The sequence below is a fragment of the Mustelus asterias genome, chromosome 3 (assembly GCF_964213995.1).
Source record: "Mustelus asterias chromosome 3, sMusAst1.hap1.1, whole genome shotgun sequence".
Taxonomy (NCBI): domain Eukaryota; kingdom Metazoa; phylum Chordata; class Chondrichthyes; order Carcharhiniformes; family Triakidae; genus Mustelus; species Mustelus asterias.
The window spans coordinates 142,904,326-142,925,313 of record NC_135803.1 but is presented as its reverse complement, the minus strand read 5'-3'; the positions used below and the strand labels follow the sequence as shown (position 1 = coordinate 142,925,313).

Genomic DNA, 20,988 nt, shown 5'->3' with positions numbered 1-20,988 from the left:
GCAGAACTAGACACAAATCCCTGATTTCCCTTGAGAGGAGATTTAAGAATCAACTATATTGCTGTGGGTCTTGGAGTCACATGTAGGCTCGAGCAGATGAAGTGAGGACGGCAGATTTCCTTCCCTAAAGGGCATTAGTAAACCAGTTGCGTCTTTACGACAATCGACAGTGGTCGCATGGTCATCATTAGACTTTTAGTTCCAGGTTTATTTTATTAAATTCATATTCCACCATCTGCCATGGTGGGATTTGAACCCAGGTCCCCAAAGCACTGCCCTGGGTCTCTAGATTACTAGTTCAGTGACAATACCACTATGCCACCGTCTCCCCCAACTCGTGCCCTTAATTCGTATGTGTGATTTGGTATTATTGACTTGTAGTTGATCAAATTCTGGAATTTGGATTGGCTTATCATAGAGTCATAGAGTTTTACAGCACAGTAAGAGGCTCTTCAGCCCATCGGGCCTGTGCCAGCTATCAAGCACGTATCTGTTCCAATCCCATTTTCCAGCATTTAATCCGAGCTCTGTATGCTATAGTGTTTCAAGTGCTCATAGAATCCCTACAGTACAGAAGGAGACTATTCGGCCCATTGAGTCTGTACCGACAACAATCCCACCCAGGCCCTATTCCCGTTACCACCTCCTACACTAGGGCCAATTTAGCATGGCCAATCAACCTAACCTGCACAGCTTTGGACTGTGGGAGGAAATCGGAGCACCCGGAGGGAACCCACATAGACACGGGGGAGAAAGTGACCTGAGGCCAGAATTGAATCCGGGTCCCTGGTGCTGTGAGGCAGCAGTGTTAACCACTGTGCCACCCGATCTAAACATTCCTTAAATATTGTGAGGGTTTTCACCTCTACTACCCTTTCAGGCAGCCAGTTCCTGGATGAAAAGGTTTTCCTCAAATCCCCTCTAAATCTCCTGCCTCTAACCTTAGATATGAGATACAGAGGGGAGTTGATGCTATAACTTACCGATACTGACCCTCTGAGGTTCTTTTGAACCTTGATGGGTGATGCGCGATTAATTCACTCGGGAGGCTAGGACGTACCCGGGAATAAAGGCTTTTATTCACAACAAGAATAGAGCATACTGCTTAACAATACTATCCCAGACTAAGGGCTACTAGGAAGTAGCAGTGACCTTTATACTCCTGTAAGAAGGCGGAGCCAAACAGAGTGTACCACAGAACAATGCTAACAGGTGGAACACCCCAACCCTAACCCCAACAGTAACAAGAGTAACATATGTACAAGTACCCATAGTGATAACCATCTATGGTTCAGTACCCATAGTGGTAATCATCTATGGTTCACCACATTCACCCCTCCTTTAAAAACAAAGGCCGGTGGGGTAAGGAGACAATACGAACTGTCCATATGTTCACAAGTTCAGCCGTATCGGAGGGCCGCACCGTCTCTGCGACCTCCGCAGCACTGGCTCCAGTGCCGGTTCTGGTGACCGTGGTGACGACCCTCTCTCCGAGGTGGTGTCCAGTGACTCCTCCAGTTCCTCACACGCCTGTGGACCTCGAGGTGGCGACAATCTCCTGGACTCAGGCAAGCTGTACACGGGAGTAAGAGGATTAAGTTGAGGTCCCGATGCTGCCCGCGCCGTGTCAGGAGGGGAGAGAGTGGGCAAAGGAATCCTAACCAGGGGTGCGGGAGTGACGGGGGTTTCCAGGTCCCCTGCAGGCGCCAGATCTCTGATAGAGACCGTGTCCTCTCGCCCATCAGGATATGCAACGTAGGCATATTGAGGATTGGCGTGGAGGAGGTGGACCTGTTCAACCAAAGGGTCGGACTTGCGGGCCCTAACATGCCGCCGCAGGAGGACAAGTCCTGAGTACGTCAACCAAGACGGCAGTGAGGTCCCAGAGGAAGACTTCCTAGGGAAGGTAAACATCCACTCATATGGGATAGCGTTGGTTGCCGTACACAGGAGGGACCGGATTGAATGGAGCACATCAGAAAGTACCTCTTGCCAACAGGAGACTGGAAGACCCCTAGACCTTAACGCCAGTAAAACAGCCTTCCAGACTGTAGCGTTTTCTCTCTCGACCTGTCCGTTACCCCTGGGGTTATAACTCGTAGTCCTACTTGAGGCAATTCCTTTAGAGAGCAGGTATTGCCTCAAGTCGTTGCTCATAAACGACGAACCCCTATCACTGTGGATATAACTGGGGTAGCCGAACAGGGTAAAAAGACTCCGCAGGGCTTTGATGACCGTGGCAGAGGACATGTCAGAACAGGGGATGGCAAAGGGGAATCAGGAGTATTCGTCAACCACGTTGAGGAAATACACATTCCGATCTGTCGAAGGAAGGAGGCCCTTGAAGTCGACACTCAGTCGTTCAAAAGGGCGAGTGGCCTTAATGAGGTGTGCCCTGTCAGGCCGGTAGGAGTGCGGCTTGCACTCAGCATATACCTGGCAGCTTCGGGTTATCGACCTGACATCCTCTATGGAGTAGGGCAGATTCCGAGCCTTTACAAAATGGAAGAGCCGAGTGATCCCTGGATGGCAGAGATCATTGTGGAGGGCCTGTAACCGGTCCTTCTGCACACTGGCACATGTTCCACGCGACAGGGCATCTGAGGGCTCATTGAGCTTCCCCGGACAGTACATGATATCATAGTTGTAGGTGGAGAGTTCGATTCTCCACCTCAAGATTTTATCATTCTTAATTTTACCCCTTAACGTGTTGTTGAACATGAAGGCCACGGACCGCTGGTCCGTGAGCAGGGTAAACAGTTTGCCAGCCAAATAATGGCGCCAATGCCGTACAGCCTCCACAATGGCCTGAGCCTCTTTCTCCACGAGTGCCGAATTTCAGGGCCTTGGAGGGTGCGAGAGAAAAAGACGACGGGCCTGCCCGCCTGGTTAAGTGTGGCGGCCAGGGCGAAATCAGATGCATCACTCTCCACCTGAAAAGGGATGGACTCATTGACAGCGTGCATCGTGGCTTTCGCGATGTTGGCTTTTATCCTTTCAAAGGCTAGGCGAGCCTCTGCTGTCAGGGGAAAAGAGGTAGATTTTATGAGCGGATGGCCTTTGTCCGCGTAATGAGGAACCCACTGTGCACAGTACGAGAAGAAGCCTAAGTATCTTCTCAGTGCTTTGATGCTAGTGGGTAGGGGGAGTTCAAGGAGGGGACGCATACGGTCTGGATCGGGGCTGATGACCCCGTTTTCCACCACGTATCCAAGGATTGCTAGGCGGTGCTTGCTGAATACGTACTTCTCCTTGTTATAGGTCAGGTTCAGGAGAGCCGCAGTGCATAAAAACTTCTGAAGGTTGGCGTCGTGGTCCTGCTGGTCATGGCCGCAGATAGTGACGTTGTCCAGGTACGGGAAGGTAGCCCGTAGCCCGTTTTGGTCCACCATTCGGTCCATCTCACGCTGGAAGACCGAGACCCCATTAGTGATGCCGAAAGGGACTCTTAAAAAGTGGTAGAGACGGCCATCCGCCTCAAAGGCTGTGTAGTTGCGGTCCTCTGGGCGAATGGGGAGCTGTTGGTAGGCTGACTTCAAGTCGATGGTGGAGAACACCCGGTACTGCGCAATCTGGTTGACCATGTCAGATATGCACGGGAGAGGGTACGCGTCCAGCTGCGTGTACCTATTAATGGTCTGACTATAGTCTATGACCATCCGGGGCTTGTCTCCAGTCTTGACCACCACGACTTGTGCTCTCCATGGGCTAGTGCTAGGTTGAATGACCCCTTCCCTGAGGAGCCGCTGAACCTCAGATCGAATAAAGATCCGATCCTCAGCGCTGTAACGTCTGCTCTTAGTCGCGATGGGCTTGCAGCCTGGCACGAGATTTTCGAATAGGGAAGGCGGGGTAATTTTGAGTGTCGAGGGACTGCATGTGCAGCGCGCTGGACAATTTGGAGGCTGCTGTTCTCCCACTGAAAGTGGAGGGAGTGGCCCATCGTACTGCAGGGTCACACTCTTCAGGTGGACCATAAAGTCTAGCCCCAGGAGTACTGGAGCGCAAAGGTGCGGTAACACGAGGAGCCTGAAGTTCTCGTAAACTGTGCCCCGCACCGCTAAGGTTACCACACAGCTCCCAAGAACGATAACAGATCGGGACCTCGACGCCATGGAGATTGTCTGCCTGACAGTTTGCACACGGAGAGCGCACCGTTTCACTGTATCCGGATGGATGAAGCTCTCCGTGCTCCCGCTGTCAAACAGGCAATGCGTCAGGCGCCCGTTTACCTCTATGTCCATCATGGACTTGTCGAGTCTGTGAGGCTTGGCCTGGTCCAGGATGATTGACGCCACTGTTGGATCCCGAGTGTATTGCAGGCAGCTGAGATAGCCAACGACGAGGACCCCTGCTGGTCTTCTGAGGCCGGTGTCGACCAAAATGGCTGTGCCCACGAATCGCACGTGGTCGATGATGTTGAAAACGGCGGCACCCGCAGGTCGCACGTGGCTTCCGTTGTCGTCATAGGAAATGGCGGCGCCCGTGAATCGCACGTGGCTGAAGACATCGACGAGGCCGGAGATGAGGAGATTGATCCTGGGGAGTCACACGCAGCACTGCTGGGGTTGGAAGGGGTCTTTGCTCGGCACACTTTTGCATAGTGCCCTTTCTTCCCACAGGCGGAGCAAAACACCGTCCTGGCCAGACATCTCAGGCGAGGGTGCTTCGCCAATCCGCAGAAATAGCACCGTGGGCCTCCAGGAGCTGCCGCAGCCGTCAGGTCTGAAGTTGAGAGCATTATCATGCAGTTCCGAGGAGCCGCCGGGTACAGTTGAGGCGGTGGCTGTACTTGCCACGATGTTCCCACATGGTCGGTGGGGTAGGTTTCAAGACTTCTGGAGGCCGTTTCCATCGCATCGGCCAATTCTACCGTCTTAGCCAGGTCCAAGTTACCCTGCTCTAGCAGCCGCAGGTGAATATAGGATGAGCCGATTCCCGCCACGAACGCATCTCGGATAAGATCGTTGGTGTATTGAGTAGCCGACACCTCCTTGCAATTGTAGGCTCTGGCTCGCTGTTGAAGTTCGCGCAGGTACTGTCCCGTAGTTTCGCCGGGCTGCCGCCGTTGAATGGCTAATAGGTGACGAGCATGAATTTCATTCGGCTGTTTATTATACAGCTTCTTGAGTAATTCGATGGCCTCTTTGTAATTTTGGGAATCACGGATTGTTGCATACACAGTGTCGCTCACTCTTGCGTGGAGGACCCGCAATCTGTCGGCGTCGGTCTGGACTGCTGTTGAGGCATCGATGTAACCCTCGAAACACTTCAACGCTCCCGCGGCACGTGGATCCAAGGTTAGCCGTTCGGGTTTCAGCATCTGCTCCATTTTTCTTCAAACAAAATTTTCGGTATTTTGTTGTGAATAAAATTGATGCGCGATTAATTCACTCGGGAGGCTAGGACATACCCGGGAATAAAGGCTTTTATTCACAACAAGAATAGAGCATACTGCTTAACAATACTATCCCAGACTAAGGGCTACTAGGAAGTGCAGTGACCTTTATACTCCTGTAAGAAGGCGGAGCCAAACAGAGTGTACCACAGAACAATGCTAACAGGTGGAACACCCCAACCCTAACCCCAACAGTAACAAGAGTAACATATGTACAAGTACCCATAGTGGTAACCATCTATGGTTCACCACAATGGGCTTCAGTGGTATCTTTCTGTCCTCTATGTTCCTATGTGTTATTAATCCCAGTGTGTAAAAATTGTTGTGGTGATTCTAAAAATAAACCTCAGCATCTGTTTTTCTTAAATAGCTTTCTTTTTAGATTTTAGATTTTGGACTAGCGCGTCCTACCGAGACGGAGATGACGGGCTATGTCATAACTCGATGGTACCGACCTCCTGAGATTATTCTGAATTGGATGCATTACAGTTATTCAGGTGGGATTCTGGGGTAACCTGAAAGTATGAAAGAAGCAACCCGCATGGCTCACGGTGTTAAATTGGTCAGGAAGTGAGACATAAATGCCAGATTTAACTGCCAGGTTGTGTAGAGTTAGCTGAGCTCCGCTGGGGCCTGTGCTGCTGATGGCAAAAGATCAATTCAATTGACTTCAGCGAACATGGATTAGGAAAGGAAAATCCTCCAGGGTTCCCACTTCTGGTCACTATCCAGTCATTTCTGCTGGAAGGCCATGTGGGCTGAAGTGAGGGACACCATGGGACACCAATACTTTCCTCAAAACTCACCCCATTTGTACAGAGCTAAAATCAGGCCCCATGGCTTCAGCTGGGGTACATTGCTCCAAGGTTGAATAGCTGACTTAGCTTTGCTGTTAATGTTCACTGATTAAGAATGGGCATTCGGGGTGGCAGTGGCACAGTGATATTGTCAGAGACCCAGGGTAGTACTCTGGGGATCCGGATTCGAATCCCACCATGGCAGATGGTGAAATTTGAATTCAATGAAATCTGGAATTAAAAGTCTCATGATGACCGTGAAACCATTGTCGATTGTTGTAAAAACCCATCTGGTTCACGAATGACCATTAGAGAAGGCAATCTGCTGTCCTTACCTGGTCTGGCCTACATGTGACTCCAGAGCCACAGTAAAGTGGTTAATTCTTAACATCCCTCTGAAATGGCCTAGCAAGCCGCTCAATTCAAGGGGCAATTAGAGATGGGCAACAAATTCTGGCCCACAGCCAGCGAAGCCCACATTCCATGAATGAATAAAAATAAAAAGGGCATGCCTGACAATCCTGAAGCTGCACCTCAATTATTTTTTGGTGATCTACCAACGACTCTAGAGGTACCAAATCTGGACAATTATAGACAAAAAGCAAGATGTGCTGGATAGTCAGGATGCTGTGGATAGCCAAAATGCACAGCACAGAAACAGACCCAACCAACCCCCACCATTGTTTATGTTCTGCTCAAGGCTCCTCTCATCCTTCCATACCTAACTCTATCGGCATAACCCTCAACTCCCTCTTCCCTCAATTAGAACATAGAACAGTACAGCACAGAATAGGCCCATCGGCCCACAATGTTGTGCCGAGCTTTATCTGAAACCAAGATCAAGCTATCCCACTCCCTATCATCCTGGTGTGCTCCATGTGCCTATCCAATAACCGCTTAAATGTTCCTAAAGTGTCTGACTCCACTATCACTGCAGGCAGTCCATTCCACACCCCAACCACTCTCTGCGTAAAGAACCTACCTCTGATATCGTTCCTATATCTCCCACCATGAACCCTATAGTTATGCCCCCTTGTAATAGCTCCATCCACCCGAGGAAATAGTCTTTGAACGTTCACTCTATCTATCCCCTTCATCATTTTATAAACCTCTATTAAGTCTCCCCTCAGCCTCCTCCGCTCCAGAGAGAACAGCCCTAGCTCCCTCAACCTTTCCTCATAAGACCTACCCTCCAAACCAGGCAGCATCCTGGTAAATCTCCTCTGCACTCTTTCCAGCGCTTCCACATCCTTCTTATAGTGAGGTGACCAGAACTGCACACAATATTCCAAATGTGGTCTCACTAAGGTCCTGTACAGTTGCAGCATAACCCCACGGCTCTTCAACTCCAACCCCCTGTTAATAAAAGCTAACACACTATAGGCCTTCTTCACAGCTCTATCCACTTGAGTGGCAACCTTTAGAGATCTGTGGATATGGACCCCAAGATCTCTCTGTTCCTCCACAGTCTTCAGAACCCTACCTTTGACCCTGTAATTCCTTCCTCCCTCAATTCCTTCCTCCCTCAATTCCTTCCTCCCTCATATAGTTATCTTGCTTCCCCTTAAACAAAACTATACTATCTGCATCAACGACTACATATTTTGGTGAGCGCACATTCTTACCACTCTCTGGGTAAAGACATTTCTTCTGAATTCCCCCTTAATTTCTTGGTGACTATTTTAAGTTGGTGGCCTCTGATTACACTCGACCCAGAAATGGCAACATTCTCTCTGGGTCTAGTTTATCAAAGCCTCTGTTGGGCCACTCTTTTAATCTTTTTTCAAGCTCTGTTTACCTTCTCCTGATACGGATGCTCAAAATCATAGAAACAATCATAGAATGCTACAGTGCAGAAGGAGGCCATTCGGCCCACCGAGTCTGCACCGACCACAATCCCACCCAGGCCCTATCCTCATAACCCCAAGCATTTAGCCCAGCTAGCCCCCCTGACACTAAGGAGCAATTTAGCATGGCCAATCCACCTAACCCACACATCTTTGGACTGTGGGAGGAAACCAGAGCACCCGGAGGAAACCCATGCAGACACGGGGTGTATGTGCAGACTCCACACAGACAGTCACCCGAGGCCAGAATTAAACCCAGGTCCCTGGCACTGTGAGGCAGCAGTGTTAACCACTGTGCCACTGTGCCGTCCCAAATCTGGAAACAAAACAGCAAGGGCTGGAATCCACAGCGGGGGAGGTGGAATCTGGAGGGTAAATAAAAGCAAAATACTGCGGATGCTGGAAACCTGAAATACAAAACAGGAAAGACTGGATAAATTCAGTGGACTGGCAACAACTGCTGAGAGAAACAGAGGCTGGAACTTTCACACTGGTGGGATCTTCCATTCCCACCAATGGTGCACCCACGCAACCTGTTTCATGGTAGAAAGGGGTACATTCAAAGGGGAACACCATTGAATGTGGGAGGTGCTGGCCTAGTGGTCATATCACCAGACTATTAATTCAGAAACTCAGATCCCGGCCAGGGTTAATGGGCCCAATTTTACCATCAAGTTGTGCCTGTTTTCGGGAGCAAAAACGTGGTAAAGTCGGGTTTGAGGCGAATAGCGCGATCCGTTCCCGCCTCCACGCGGTTCTCCCTTTACCAAGGCCCAAAAATGGTCGCGATCGTGGCCGTGCCCAAAACAGGTGTGACAGTCATTTAAATGGCATCTGCATGCATTTAAATTGACTGAATGGGCTGCACGCCCAACCTCACCGGCACTTCCCCCTTTGCCACCGCATTCGCCCATCCAGATTCGGCGTGAAACAGACATGCTCTACAAAAGTCTGATTCGGGTGCTCCAGTTAGTGAGGAGGTAAGTGCCAAGTGTCCAATGGCTCTGCTTGAGATCAGTGGGGGGGAAGGGGAGGTCCACTGCCACTCTGCCTGTGATCAGTGAGGGGGAAGGGGGGTCTGCTGCCACTCTGCCTGTGATCAGTGAGGGGGAAGGGTGGTCTGCTGCCACGCTGCCTGAGATCGGTGAGGGGGGGAAGGGGGAGGGGCCCACGATCGGTCTGGGTGGTGGAGGGAGTGGAGTATAAGGCGATCAGTAATGTTGTGGGGGTGGGGCAATGTCTGTGGGGGCTGGGGGAGGCATTATCCGCCCAGGAGGGATGTGGCAGGGGAGCCGCATCCTATCATATTTTTCCGCGCATGTGCAGTTGGAGGTGCCGATCGGAGCTGCAGGGTTTTGGGTGTGTTAAGCCCCGACCACGGGCTTGTGTAGTGCGATTCGGAATTGCTGATGTTTTTTCAGGCAGAGTGCGCATGGGGGTGTCTCAGACGGGTCTAAAAGTCGGATCTGAAACACTCCCAGTTTCAAGTCTGCCCAGCACTTAGAATCAAAATGGTAAAATAGGGCCCAATGATTCTGATCTAACTGATCCTTGGACACAATCTTTCGGGTAATGGAAGTGAGTCGGTCAGCATTTTCAATCTGAAGAGCCTCCCCAAGGAGTTGGGAAGAGTTTTAAAGAAGCAAAGCTTGGACTGACAGATTCCCTTTCTCCACAGAAACTGCATGACCCTTTCTGACCTTTTAAGATGGTGTTCTGGATAACTAAAGAATCATAGAATCCCCACAGTTCAGAAGAAGGTCATTTGGTCCATCGAGTCTGCAACCACTCTCCCACATAGCATCCCACCCAGGCCCTATCCCTGTAACCTCACATATTTATCCCACCACATTCCTTAACCTTAATCTTGGGACACTAAGGGGCAATTTAGCTTGGTCAATCCAGCTAACCTGTGCATCTTTGGACACTAAGGGGCAATTTAGCATGGCTAATTCCCCTTAACCTCCAAATCTTGGGACAGTAAGGGGCATTTTAGCTTGGTCAATCCAGCTAACCTGTGCATCTTTGGAGTGTGTGAGAAAACCGGAACGCTCGGAGGAAACCGACACAGACATGGGGCGAACGTGCAAACTCCGCACAGACAGTCACCCAAGGCTGGTAATTAAACCCGGGTCCCTGGTGCTGTGAGGCAGCAGTGCTAACCACTGTGCCGCCATGCATTATCATAAAGTCCAAACTCTCTTCTCATACACAGGGAGGAAAACATGGTGGGCAGTTGGAGGATGTGTAAAGTATTATAATAATATAATTCATGCATTTATGGAATGCATCGTCACATTTTATATCTCTGAAAAGTTTTACACAATTATTTTTCAAGCGTGCTTGATACTTTTGGTCATTTGTTAAACTCTTGCTGTCTTTTCTCTTACACAGTGGATATTTGGTCAGTGGGATGCATCTTGGCTGAAATGGTCACAAGATCTGTGATCTTCCCTGGATTTGACCGTATCCTTGAATTAAATATTAACTGATCGGTTACTTTGAGTGGGAAGAAGATTGTTCCATTGTTGGTTGAATACAATTTTCATGAAAAAAGGTGTATGTCTTGCACAGCCAGTGGGGGCCAGGAGGTACACATTCTAATCATTCCCTTTCAAAGACAAACATTTCTTTTCAGCTTAATTGGAAACTTTCTAAAGTGAGGAGGAAAAGTAAGTTTGGCTTTGTACGAGGCATGATGTTGTAGAGCGTAAATCAGGTATCGGGACCAGAACTGGCTCCAAAGCAAAATGACTCCCACTCCTCTTCACTCTGATGTCAAGTTGTGCTCTGACTCTGGACTTAGACCATAAGATATAGCAGCAGATTAAGGCCATTCGGTCCACCGAGTCTGCTCTGCCATTCGATCATGGCTGAAATGTTTCTCAACTCCATCCTCCCGCCTTTTCCCCATAACCTTTGATCTCCTTACCAATCAAGGATCTATCTTTGTCTTAAATACACTCAATGACCCGGCCTCCACAGCCTTCTGTGGCAATGAATTCCACAGATTCGCCTCCCTCTGGCTGAAGAAATTCCTCCTCATCTTAGTTCTCATGGGTCATCCCTTTATTCTGAGGCTGTGCCCTCGGATCCCTGTCTCTCTGACTAATGGAAACATCTTCTCCAGGTCCACTCTATCCAGGCCTTTCAGTATTCTGTAAGTTTCATTGAGACCACCCCCCCCTCATCGTTCTAAACTCCATTGAGTACAGACCCAGAGTCCTCAAACACTCCTCATACGTCAAGCCTTTCAGGTGCATTTACACTCGAACTGCAGGGGATAGTATAACCTGTCAATTGTTCCTTAAAACAAATGGGCCCATGTTTTACAAATTCCTGAAGAATCAGTAAAATTCTTTCTTGTTTCTGATTTATTTATTTTATGACTCCATTTGAACACATTCCCTGTGACCGAATAATGGGTGGAACCAGAAATTTTCCTTGAAAAGATTATGTTTGGCAAAAAGTGGTATCCTTGTTTGAGGTGTAATTATGATGCGGAGATGCCAGCGTTGGACTGGGGTAAACACAGTAAGAGTTTTAACAACACCAGGTTAAAGTCCAACAGGTTTATTTGGTAGCAAATGCCATTAGCTTTCGGAGCCCTGCTCCTTCGTCAGATGGAGTGGATATCTGCTCCCAAACAAGGCACACAGAGACATTAAAGCTTTGATCCTAAACTCAGTCCAAACCCCTCTCTCCTGTTCCAGTTTCAGAGTAAGAAGTCTCACAACACCAGGTTAAAGTCCAACAGGTTTATTTGGTAGCAAATGCCATTAGCTTTTGGAGCGCTGCTCCTTCGTCAGATGGAGTGGAAATCCCAAGGGACTGTCTAAGAAGGAGGAGCAAGAAGTATTTTTCAAAATAAATCTTCATTGATACAGTTCTTATAGTGTCTTGCAATATTTAATATGAAGTGAAAAACAGCAAACATTTGGGAAAAGATTTCCACTCCATCTGACGAAGGAGCAGCACTCCGAAAGCTAATGGCATTTGCTACCAAATAAACCTGTTGGACTTGAACCTGGTGTTGTTACAACTCTTACTGAGGTCTAATTACACAGTGATGCAGCTGAACTTCCTACATCTGAAACTGGTAGTCATGATGTGGAGATGCCGGCGTTGGACTGGGGTAAACACAGTAAGAAGTCTCACAACACCAGTTTAAAGTCCAACAGGTTTATTTGGTAGTGGGATCTATTTTGGTAATTGACTTGTGGCTTTTGCTACCAAATAAACCTGTTGAACTTTAACCTGGTGTTGTGAGATTTCTTACTCTGAAACTGGAACAGGAGAGAGGGGTTTGGACTGAGTTTAGGATCAAAGCTTTAGCTCTGATGTTTAATGCAATCTTTAGAAAAAACAGAGAAAAACATTTGCGAGAGGTGTGAGGATGGGCTTTCCTGAAAGTTTGGAAAAAAAATTCTCAAAGGGTGTAATTTCTTGTCTGTCGAATGTCTCCTTACTGAAAATCTCCTTCCTGACTGTGTGTTAATACACAGACCTGGAGTGAATGGGAGTATTAGGGCTTCATTGTCACTTAACCACTTACTCCAAATCAGGGGCAACACAGCGGCAGGGGCAGCACAGTGGTTAGCACTGTTGCCTCAGTGCCAGGGACCCGGGTTCGATTCCCAGCTTGGGTCACTGTCTATGTGGAGTTTGCACGTTCTCCCTGTGTCTGTGTGGGTTTCCTCCGGGTGTTTCAATTTCCTCCCACAGTCCAAGGATGTGCAGGTTAGGTGAATTGACCATGCTAAATTCTCCCTCAGTGTACCCGAACAGGCGCTGGAGTGTGGTGACGAGGGGATTTTCACAGTAACTCCATTGCAGTGTTAATGTCAGCCTACTAGTGATTAATAAATAAACTTTACTTTAACTTTTAAGGGTCATGGGGAGTGAGAGCCTATCCCAACAGACACTGAGTGCTAGGCAGAATACATCCAGGACGGAGTGCCAGTCCATCACACTCACACACCCAGACAAACTGAGAGGCAATTTAGCATGGCCAATCCATCTAACCAGCACATCTTTGGAGTGTGGAAGGAAACCGGAGCACCCAGAGGAAACCCACGCAGACACGGGGAGAACATGCAAACCCCGCATAGACAGACACCCGAGGCCGGAATCGAAGCTGTGAGGCAGCACTGCTAACCACCACGCCATCAGGGCTGTGCTATGACAACTACTCTATGGTTCTTTGAATTGATTTGATTTATTATTATCACATTTATTAGTATACAGTGAAAAGTATTGTTTCTTGCGCACTATACAGACAAAGCATACTGTTCATAGAGGAGAGGAGAGAGTGCAGAATGTAGTGTTACAGTCATAGCTAGAGTGCAGAGAAAGATCAACTTAGTGCAAGGTAGGTCCATTCAAAAGTCTGATGGCAGCAGGGAAGAAGCTGTTCTTGAGTCGGTTGGTACGTGACCTCAGACTTTTGTATCTGGGTCGTTCTTTAACTCTTCCATGCAGATTTTGATCAACTGAAAAAAATCATGAATGTGACAGGAACACCCCCGCAATCTCTGGTTGTTAAGATGCAGAGTGAAGAGGTATGTATGAGTTCACATAAATAACCTTCAAAAATATGGGCCAGGACCATGGACACATTCCCCTACCCTCTTTCAAGATAGTACCATGGGATCTTTTACATTCAGCTGAGAAGGCCTCAGTTTCACATCTTGCCGGAAAAATAGTGCCTCTGGCAGTGCCAGTCTAGATTTTGTGTTCTAAGTTACTTGAGTCATCCTTCAGCTCACAACCCATTGATTCAAAGATAAGATTGCTATCACTGAGGCACAATGACATGTAACTTACTGGGAAATGAAGGTCACTCTTTTTAGATGCTGGTAGGATTTTGATAGAGAATAAGAATATATTTTCAGAAGATCCTGTGAATATTTTATTCTCTATGACTCTATATGCTCTGGTAACGTCGCAAGACTGGTCATTCCGCATCCTCCTCTGAAAGCAATGACTCCTTGAGGCTACCTGCCTTACTCAGATGACCATTTCTTTTGTATGAGCCAAAACAATGAGTGATGTCGGTCTATTTGATTGACGGGGCACCCATGCTAAGCTGTTTTTTCACCCATCTTTGGCATGTGGTCTTCAGCAGCAGTCACTGAACAGCAACCAAGTTCAATAGCCCGGACTATTGTTCTCCCCCTAACCGAGAGAGAGAGAGAGAGAGAGAGCAATGCTTATTGAGCGACCCCAGGGTTGATATCAGGTAACTCGGCACAGATTGAACCTAGGATCTTGCTGGTGAGTCCGGTTCAAGCTCTATCTGAATATACTCATGAAGCCACAGGGAAGGTCAATAATGTGATTGACACATTAAATTTGGCACAGGCTCCATGGAATATTGGAATTCTGGATTGCTGCCTTTGAATCGGGAGTTGGTTAGCTCAGTTGGCTGGACGGCTGGTTTATGATACAAAGCGATGCCAACAGTGCGAGTTCAATTCCTGTACTGGCTGAGGTTATTCATGAAAGCCTTGCCTTCTCAATCTTGCCCCTCACTTGAGGTGTGGTGATCCTCAAAGGGAAGAACAGCTTAAGGTCATTGGGACTATGGCAACTTTACCTTTTGGGACGGCACAATGGTTAGTGCTGCTGCCTCACAGCTCCAGGGACCTGGGTTCGATTCCCGGCTTGGGTCACTGTCTGTATGGAGTTTGCACATTCTCCCCGTGTCTGCATGGGTTTCCTCCCACAGTCCAAAGATGTGCAGGTTAGGTGCATTGGCCATTCTAAATTGTCCCTTCGTGTTCTGGGATGTGTAGGTTAGAGGGATTAGCAGGGTAAATATGGAGGGTTACGGGGATAGGGCCTGGTTGGGATTGTTGTTAGTGCAGGCTCAATGGGCCAAGTGGCTTCCCTCTGCACTGTAGGGTTTCTATGATTCTGTGACATTGTTAACTGAATGATGACTGTGGGAGCTCGTGTGTGATTAATATCTTTGAATTTCTGCAGGCAAGAAACTATGTTAACTCCCTCACACCAAAAGGGAAGAAAGATTTCCAGCAGGTTTTTCCCACAATGAAAAAGGAAGGTATGGGGAATACTGGTAAAGCTGATCTGGGGATTTGCGAGGGGAGGGGTTGATAAAGAGGGGTAATTACACAAGGCTAGTTCCAACTTCTCAAGAATGAACTGACGTTCCTCAGGATAGTAAATAGCTAGGAGGCAGAATGAAATAGAACAAAATTCATAAAAAGGCAAGTTATTATTCTAGAAGAGCAAAAGCTTAAATATAAGCTAAAAATACGTCTTGATGTTTTGAGTGCAGTATTGAACAAAGAACAATACAGCACAGGAACAGGCCCTTCGGCCCTCCAAGCCCGTGCCGCTCCCTGGTCCAAACTAGACCATTCTTTTGTATCCCTCCATTCCCACTCCGTTCATATGGCTATCTAGATAAGTCTTAAACGTTCCCAGTGTGTCCGCCTCCACCACCTTGCCTGGCAGCGCATTCCAGGCCCCCACCACCCTCTGTGTAAAATATGTCCTTCTGATATCTGTGTTAAACCTCCCCCACTTCACCTTGAACCTATGACCCCTCGTGAACGTCACCACCGACCTGGGGAAAAGCTTCCCACCGTTCACCCTATCTATGCCTTTCATAATTTTATACACCTCTATTAAGTCTCCCCTCATCCTCCGTCTTTCCAGGGAGAACAACCCCAGTTTACCCAATCTCTCCTCATAACTAAGCCCCTCCATACCAGGCAACATCCTGGTAAACTTCCTCTGTACTCTCTCCAAAGCCTCCACGTCCTTCTGGTAGTGTGGCGACCAGAACTGGACGCAGTATTTCAAATGCGGCCGAACCAACATTCTATACATCTGCAACATCAGACCCCAACTTTTATACTCTATGCCCCGTCCTATAAAGGCAAGCATGCCATATGCCTTCTTCACCACCTTCTCCACCTGTGACGTCACCTTCAAGGATCTGTGGACTTGCACACCCAGGTCCCTCTGCGTATCTACACCCTTTATGATTCTACCATTTATCGTATAGCTCCTCCCTACATTATTTCTACCAAAATGCATCACTTTGCATTTATCAGGATTGAACTCCATCTGCCATTTCTTTGCCCAAATTTCCAGCCTATCTATATCCTTCTGTAGCTTCTGACAATGCTCCTCACTATCTGCACGTCCTGCCAATTTTGTGTCGTCCACAAACTTACTGATCACCCCAGTTACTCCTTCTTCCAGATCGTTTATATAAATCACAAACTTTTGGTGGCTTTGTTCAAGTGGGTGTGGAATGTTTTTATGCAACAACTTTCAAAGCAGCACGATGGCACAGTAGTTAGCACTGCTGCCTCAAAACGCCAGGGACCCGGGTTCAATTCTGGCCTCCGGTCACTGTCTGTGCAGAGTCTGCACGTTCTGCCCGTGTCTGCGTGGGTTTCCTCCGGGTGCCCCGGGTTCCTCCCACACTCCAAAGATGTGCGGGTTAGGTGGATTGGCCATGCTAAATTGCCCCTCAGTGTCAGGAGAACAAGCTAGGGTAAATATGTTGGGTTACAAGGATAGGGCCTGCGTGGGATTGTTGTCAGTGTAGGCTCGATGGGCCGAATGGCCTCCTTCTGCAGTGTAGGTGTTCTATGATTCTATGAACTTGCTGGGAATCTTAGATCTTAGTTGGGGATATATAGTGTCTGTCTTGAGATGAGACTAATTTCCCTGTCTCTCCCTCTTCTAGCTGTTGATTTGTTGGCAAAGATGCTACATCTAGATCCTGATGAGAGAATAACAGCTTGTGATGCATTAGCACATCCTTACCTTAGTGAATATCATGATCCAGACACTGAGCCAGTGGCAGAGCCGTATGATGATTCCTTTGAAAATCTGGACCTAAAGATCGAAGAATGGAAAAGTGAGTGCTACTCAGTGTATCTCACCATAGAATGGGAAAATTCTTATGTTTGGAAACTCAATGGGGTGCACTTCCATGGTGGGCAAAGGTTATGCTCCCCACTCTCCATCTATGCTGCTTCGAAAAGAGATGTGCGAGACCAGCCTGGGTTGATAGAACTTCCAATATTTACAACCTCCCGATGGCAGTGAAGAATCAGCCCTCATTCCACTTTTCAGAGTAACTTTGGTATAGGGAGGATTGTGATCTATTGTGTGGGAGGATTTCAGCCTAACCTGCATCATATTCCATGGAATTGGAGCATTTCCACTCTATGCCTCATTACATACAGCCAGTTTCTGCCCTTTGTGGGAAAGAACTATTTAATCTAAGGTTCAAACGTCAATTTCATAGCTGCCAACTCATTCCTGGTAATATAGAAATCCCAGATGGAAATGGCCTGGTAATATTTAGTCAACTTCATATGACTAAACAACAGCTGACTTTTCTTAACTGAGGGCGTCATGGCTTGTCTTAGATGCTGATGCGTAAGATTCTGTACTGAGTTGCTCACTCTCCCATATGTCTAATGCCCTGATGGAGATCCAAACAGACATGGAGTCACTGTTGGACTGAAAGACAAGAACATTTAAAGTTCGTAGAATCATAGGATCTACAGTGCAGAATGAGCCCATTCGGCCCATCGAGTCTGCAATGACCACAATCCCAACCAGGCCCTATTCCCGTAACCCCTCATATTTACCCTGCTAATCTCCCTGACACTAGGGCCAATCAACCTAACCCACATACCTTTAGACTGTGGATGGAAACTGGAGCACCCGGAGGCAACCCACACAGACACGAGGAGAACGTGCAGACTCCACACAGACAATGACCCGAGGCCAGAAATGAACCCAGATCCCTGGCGCTGTGATGCAGCAGTGCTAACCACTGTGCCACCCTATTGTCTCCAATCAAATAGGTTTTATTTCACACATTTAAATTACATAGGTTCTTTAATTTCTATTGACTTTAGAAAGAGTTCTCTATTCCTTTGCTACACTGTGAGATTGTGTATGTGTGTGTTTTTCAGTAGTGTGTAGTTTTACTTGGAGCTGTAGTACTTGGTCATCACCTTTGTCTCCTCCGACACGGCGTGCTTGGTCAGTTCCCCAGGCAGCAGCACGCGCATGGCGGTCTGGATCTCCCGGGAGTTGATGGTGCTGTCGCTTATTGTAATGGACCAGGCTGGAAGCCTCGCCCGCGATGTGCTCGAAGATGTCATTGACGAACGAGTACATGAACAGGAGAGTTTTTAAAACAGGAAAATGGCCATGTTTAAATCGCTTCTCGGCCTTTTGGCTAAGATCAAGTGTGGTCTGGTGATGCTGCACTTGGTAGTGGCCATTGGGTTGCATTTAAGCTTCATATGCTTCATATGAAGCAATTTCTAAAAGCGGTATCTCGGCCTTTTGGCTAAGATGCAAATTAGATCAAGCCTGGGGGGGGCGGAGACGTCTGCCTACTCCAATCAGCTTGGCTCATGTAGATCAGGCCCAAGGCAGGGTAGAGGGTTGCATGCCCTGTCTTGTCAGTCTGGATCGGAAATGTCTCAACTTGTTGAGACTCTGAATTGGATTTGATTTGATTGAATTGGAAAAGTACAAAAAAAAATAAAGTGGTGGGAGGGGGTGTGGTGGGGAGAGCAGCAGACTGCTCTGGACCTTGCCTGTGGTGCAGCAAATTTTGGAATGGCTGATCACTGTATCAAATGTAGATGCATTGTTAAATTAAGCAGCAAATGTGCATTTTACTGTACATAACATGGGGATTATTGGAGGCAGGGAAAGGCTGGTTTGCTGCATTTAAATAGGAGTATCTGGAAAGAAGCTGCACATGTATCAGACCTGTATTGTGTATGGACAGGAATATTGTTGGAGATCATGGGCTATTTGATGAGAATTTGAAAGTCAGTGTAAACACCTACTTGCCCATAAATTTGCAAAGATGAGATTTGCCAAATTAGGAATTGATGGGTCCTTCACAACTGTGCAGTAGAATTTCATAGAATTCCTACAGTGCAGAAGGAGACCATTCAGCCCATTAAGCCTATACCGACAGCCATCCCATCCAGGCGCTATCCCCGTAACTGCACTTATTTACCCTGTTAATCCCCTTGACACAATGTAGCACGGCCAATCCACCTAACCCGCACATTTTTGGAGGAAATCAGAGCACCCGGAGGAAACCCACGCAGACACGGGGGGAAATCGTACAAACTCCACACAGACGGTCACCCGAGGCCAGAATTGAACCCGGGTCACTGGCGTTGTGAGGCAGCAGCGCTAACCACTGTGCCGCCTTCATTAAAATGAACCAAAAAAGCCCTGATCGTTACTGTACTGAAGAATGGCTGTTAGGGAACATTATGATGTTTCACAAAGCGGTGACAGGGATGGGGGGGGAGGGGGGGGGAGGGGGGGGGGGGAGAGGCGGGGGCAGGGAGGGTGGGGGTGTTGGGGTGCAGGAGCAGACTGCTTTGGATCCTATTTTCAGGAAAATAGCACTGTGTTGCAGCGGGCATTGTTGCATATTCAAATAATTCCATTTCTGAAGTTTGGTGTTCTTTTTTTTTATTTTTGTAGGCCTTCTTCACATGGAGATCACAACCTTTGACCCCGACAATCCGAGACAAATGGCCACATGATGTGCCTCCCTCGTGGCTCATTGTACTTTTAACATTAGAGAATGCAATCTCTTCAGTTTTTTTTTTAACATCACCATGACAAAAACCACAGCTGAAATCCCAAAGCCCGGGCCTCGGCTGCTAACTTCCATCCATTTCTTTCCTTTGATCCACAGATGAATGCAGCAATTTTCCCAATTTGTTTTCCCAAGAAAAATGTAGCAAATCTACAAACTCAAGGGAAAAACGAAATAGTAAAACCCAGATAAATGGATTCAACATTCTTCTGCTGTGGATCAAAAGCTTTCTAATAACATCAACTTGGACCTCCAGCAAGGCTAAGGCAGGACAATCCGCCCTATTTACTCACCAATGGATGGTCATAAGCCTGTATCTGACTTAACCATTCTTAAACACAATGAGGATCAGGGATATTTTGGTTCAGTTTTTAAAAGAATTATGTAGTTGCACTGCACAGATCTGAAGTCCCCATCAATTCCTAATTTGTACTGACTTGGCTGTTCTTGGTCAAGAGTGCTGCAATTAACCTCAACCCCTCAGGGGGAAGGCGTTTCTTTCAGATATTGCCTATGTTTCCTGCTGCTGATTGCAGTCTACTGACCTCTGCTGGGCATCAGATATGCATGCAACAGCTGTGAAGTGTCATCCTATAAAGTCATAGTCATAAAGATATACAGCACAGAAACAGGCCCAACTCGTCCATGCCGACCATGAACTAGTCCCATTTGCCTATATTTGGCCCATATCCTTCTTAACCTTTTCCCATTCATGTACCTGTCCAAATGTCTTTTAAATGTTGTAATTGTACCCGCCTCTGCCACCTCCTCTGGCAGCTCATTCCATACACGCACCACCCTCTGTGTGAAAAAGTTGCCCCTCAGGTCCCTTTTAAATCTTTCCCCTCTCACCTTAAGCCTATGCCCTCTAGTTTTGGACTCCTCGGTAAGAGACCTTGGCTATTCACCTTATCTATTGCAAAATAGCCTGTGATACTCACCGTCACACATTAAGTTTACAGAGAGCACCCAAAACCAAGAACTTCATGGGGGACAGGCTTGGTCAGACAAGGATTTTAAGGAGTGTCTTAAAGTTGGAAAGTAAGGTAGAGGGGAGAGGTGCAGAGAGGGAATTCCAAACATAGAAACATAGAAAAACTACAGCACAAAACAGGCCCTTCAGCCCCACAAGTTGTGCCGAACATATCCCTACCTTTTAGGCCTACCTATAACCCTCCATCCTATTAAGTCCCATGTACTCATCCAGGAGTCTCTTAAAAGACCCTATTGAGTTTGCCTCCACCACCACTGACGGCAGCCGATTCCACTCGCCCACCACCCTTTGTGTGAAAAACTTCC

At 47.6% G+C, this 20,988-nt stretch overlaps 1 protein-coding gene across 2 annotated transcripts in view; it reads left to right on the top strand.

Moving 5' to 3' along the window:
* LOC144491663 (mitogen-activated protein kinase 14B) overlaps positions 1 to 19,775 on the top strand; it is a 42,668-nt gene extending 22,893 nt beyond the window's left edge. For both annotated transcript variants that reach the window (XM_078209823.1, XM_078209822.1), the window contains exons 7-12: positions 5,781 to 5,895; positions 10,437 to 10,508; positions 13,524 to 13,603; positions 15,030 to 15,108; positions 16,774 to 16,947; positions 19,572 to 19,775. In XM_078209823.1, coding sequence (XP_078065949.1) covers positions 5,781 to 5,895; positions 10,437 to 10,508; positions 13,524 to 13,603; positions 15,030 to 15,108; positions 16,774 to 16,947; positions 19,572 to 19,633 — 582 coding nt within the window. In that variant the 3' untranslated portion in view covers positions 19,634 to 19,775. The remainder of the gene's footprint in view (positions 1 to 5,780; positions 5,896 to 10,436; positions 10,509 to 13,523; positions 13,604 to 15,029; positions 15,109 to 16,773; positions 16,948 to 19,571) is intronic.
* Positions 19,776 to 20,988: the final 1,213 nt, after the last annotated feature.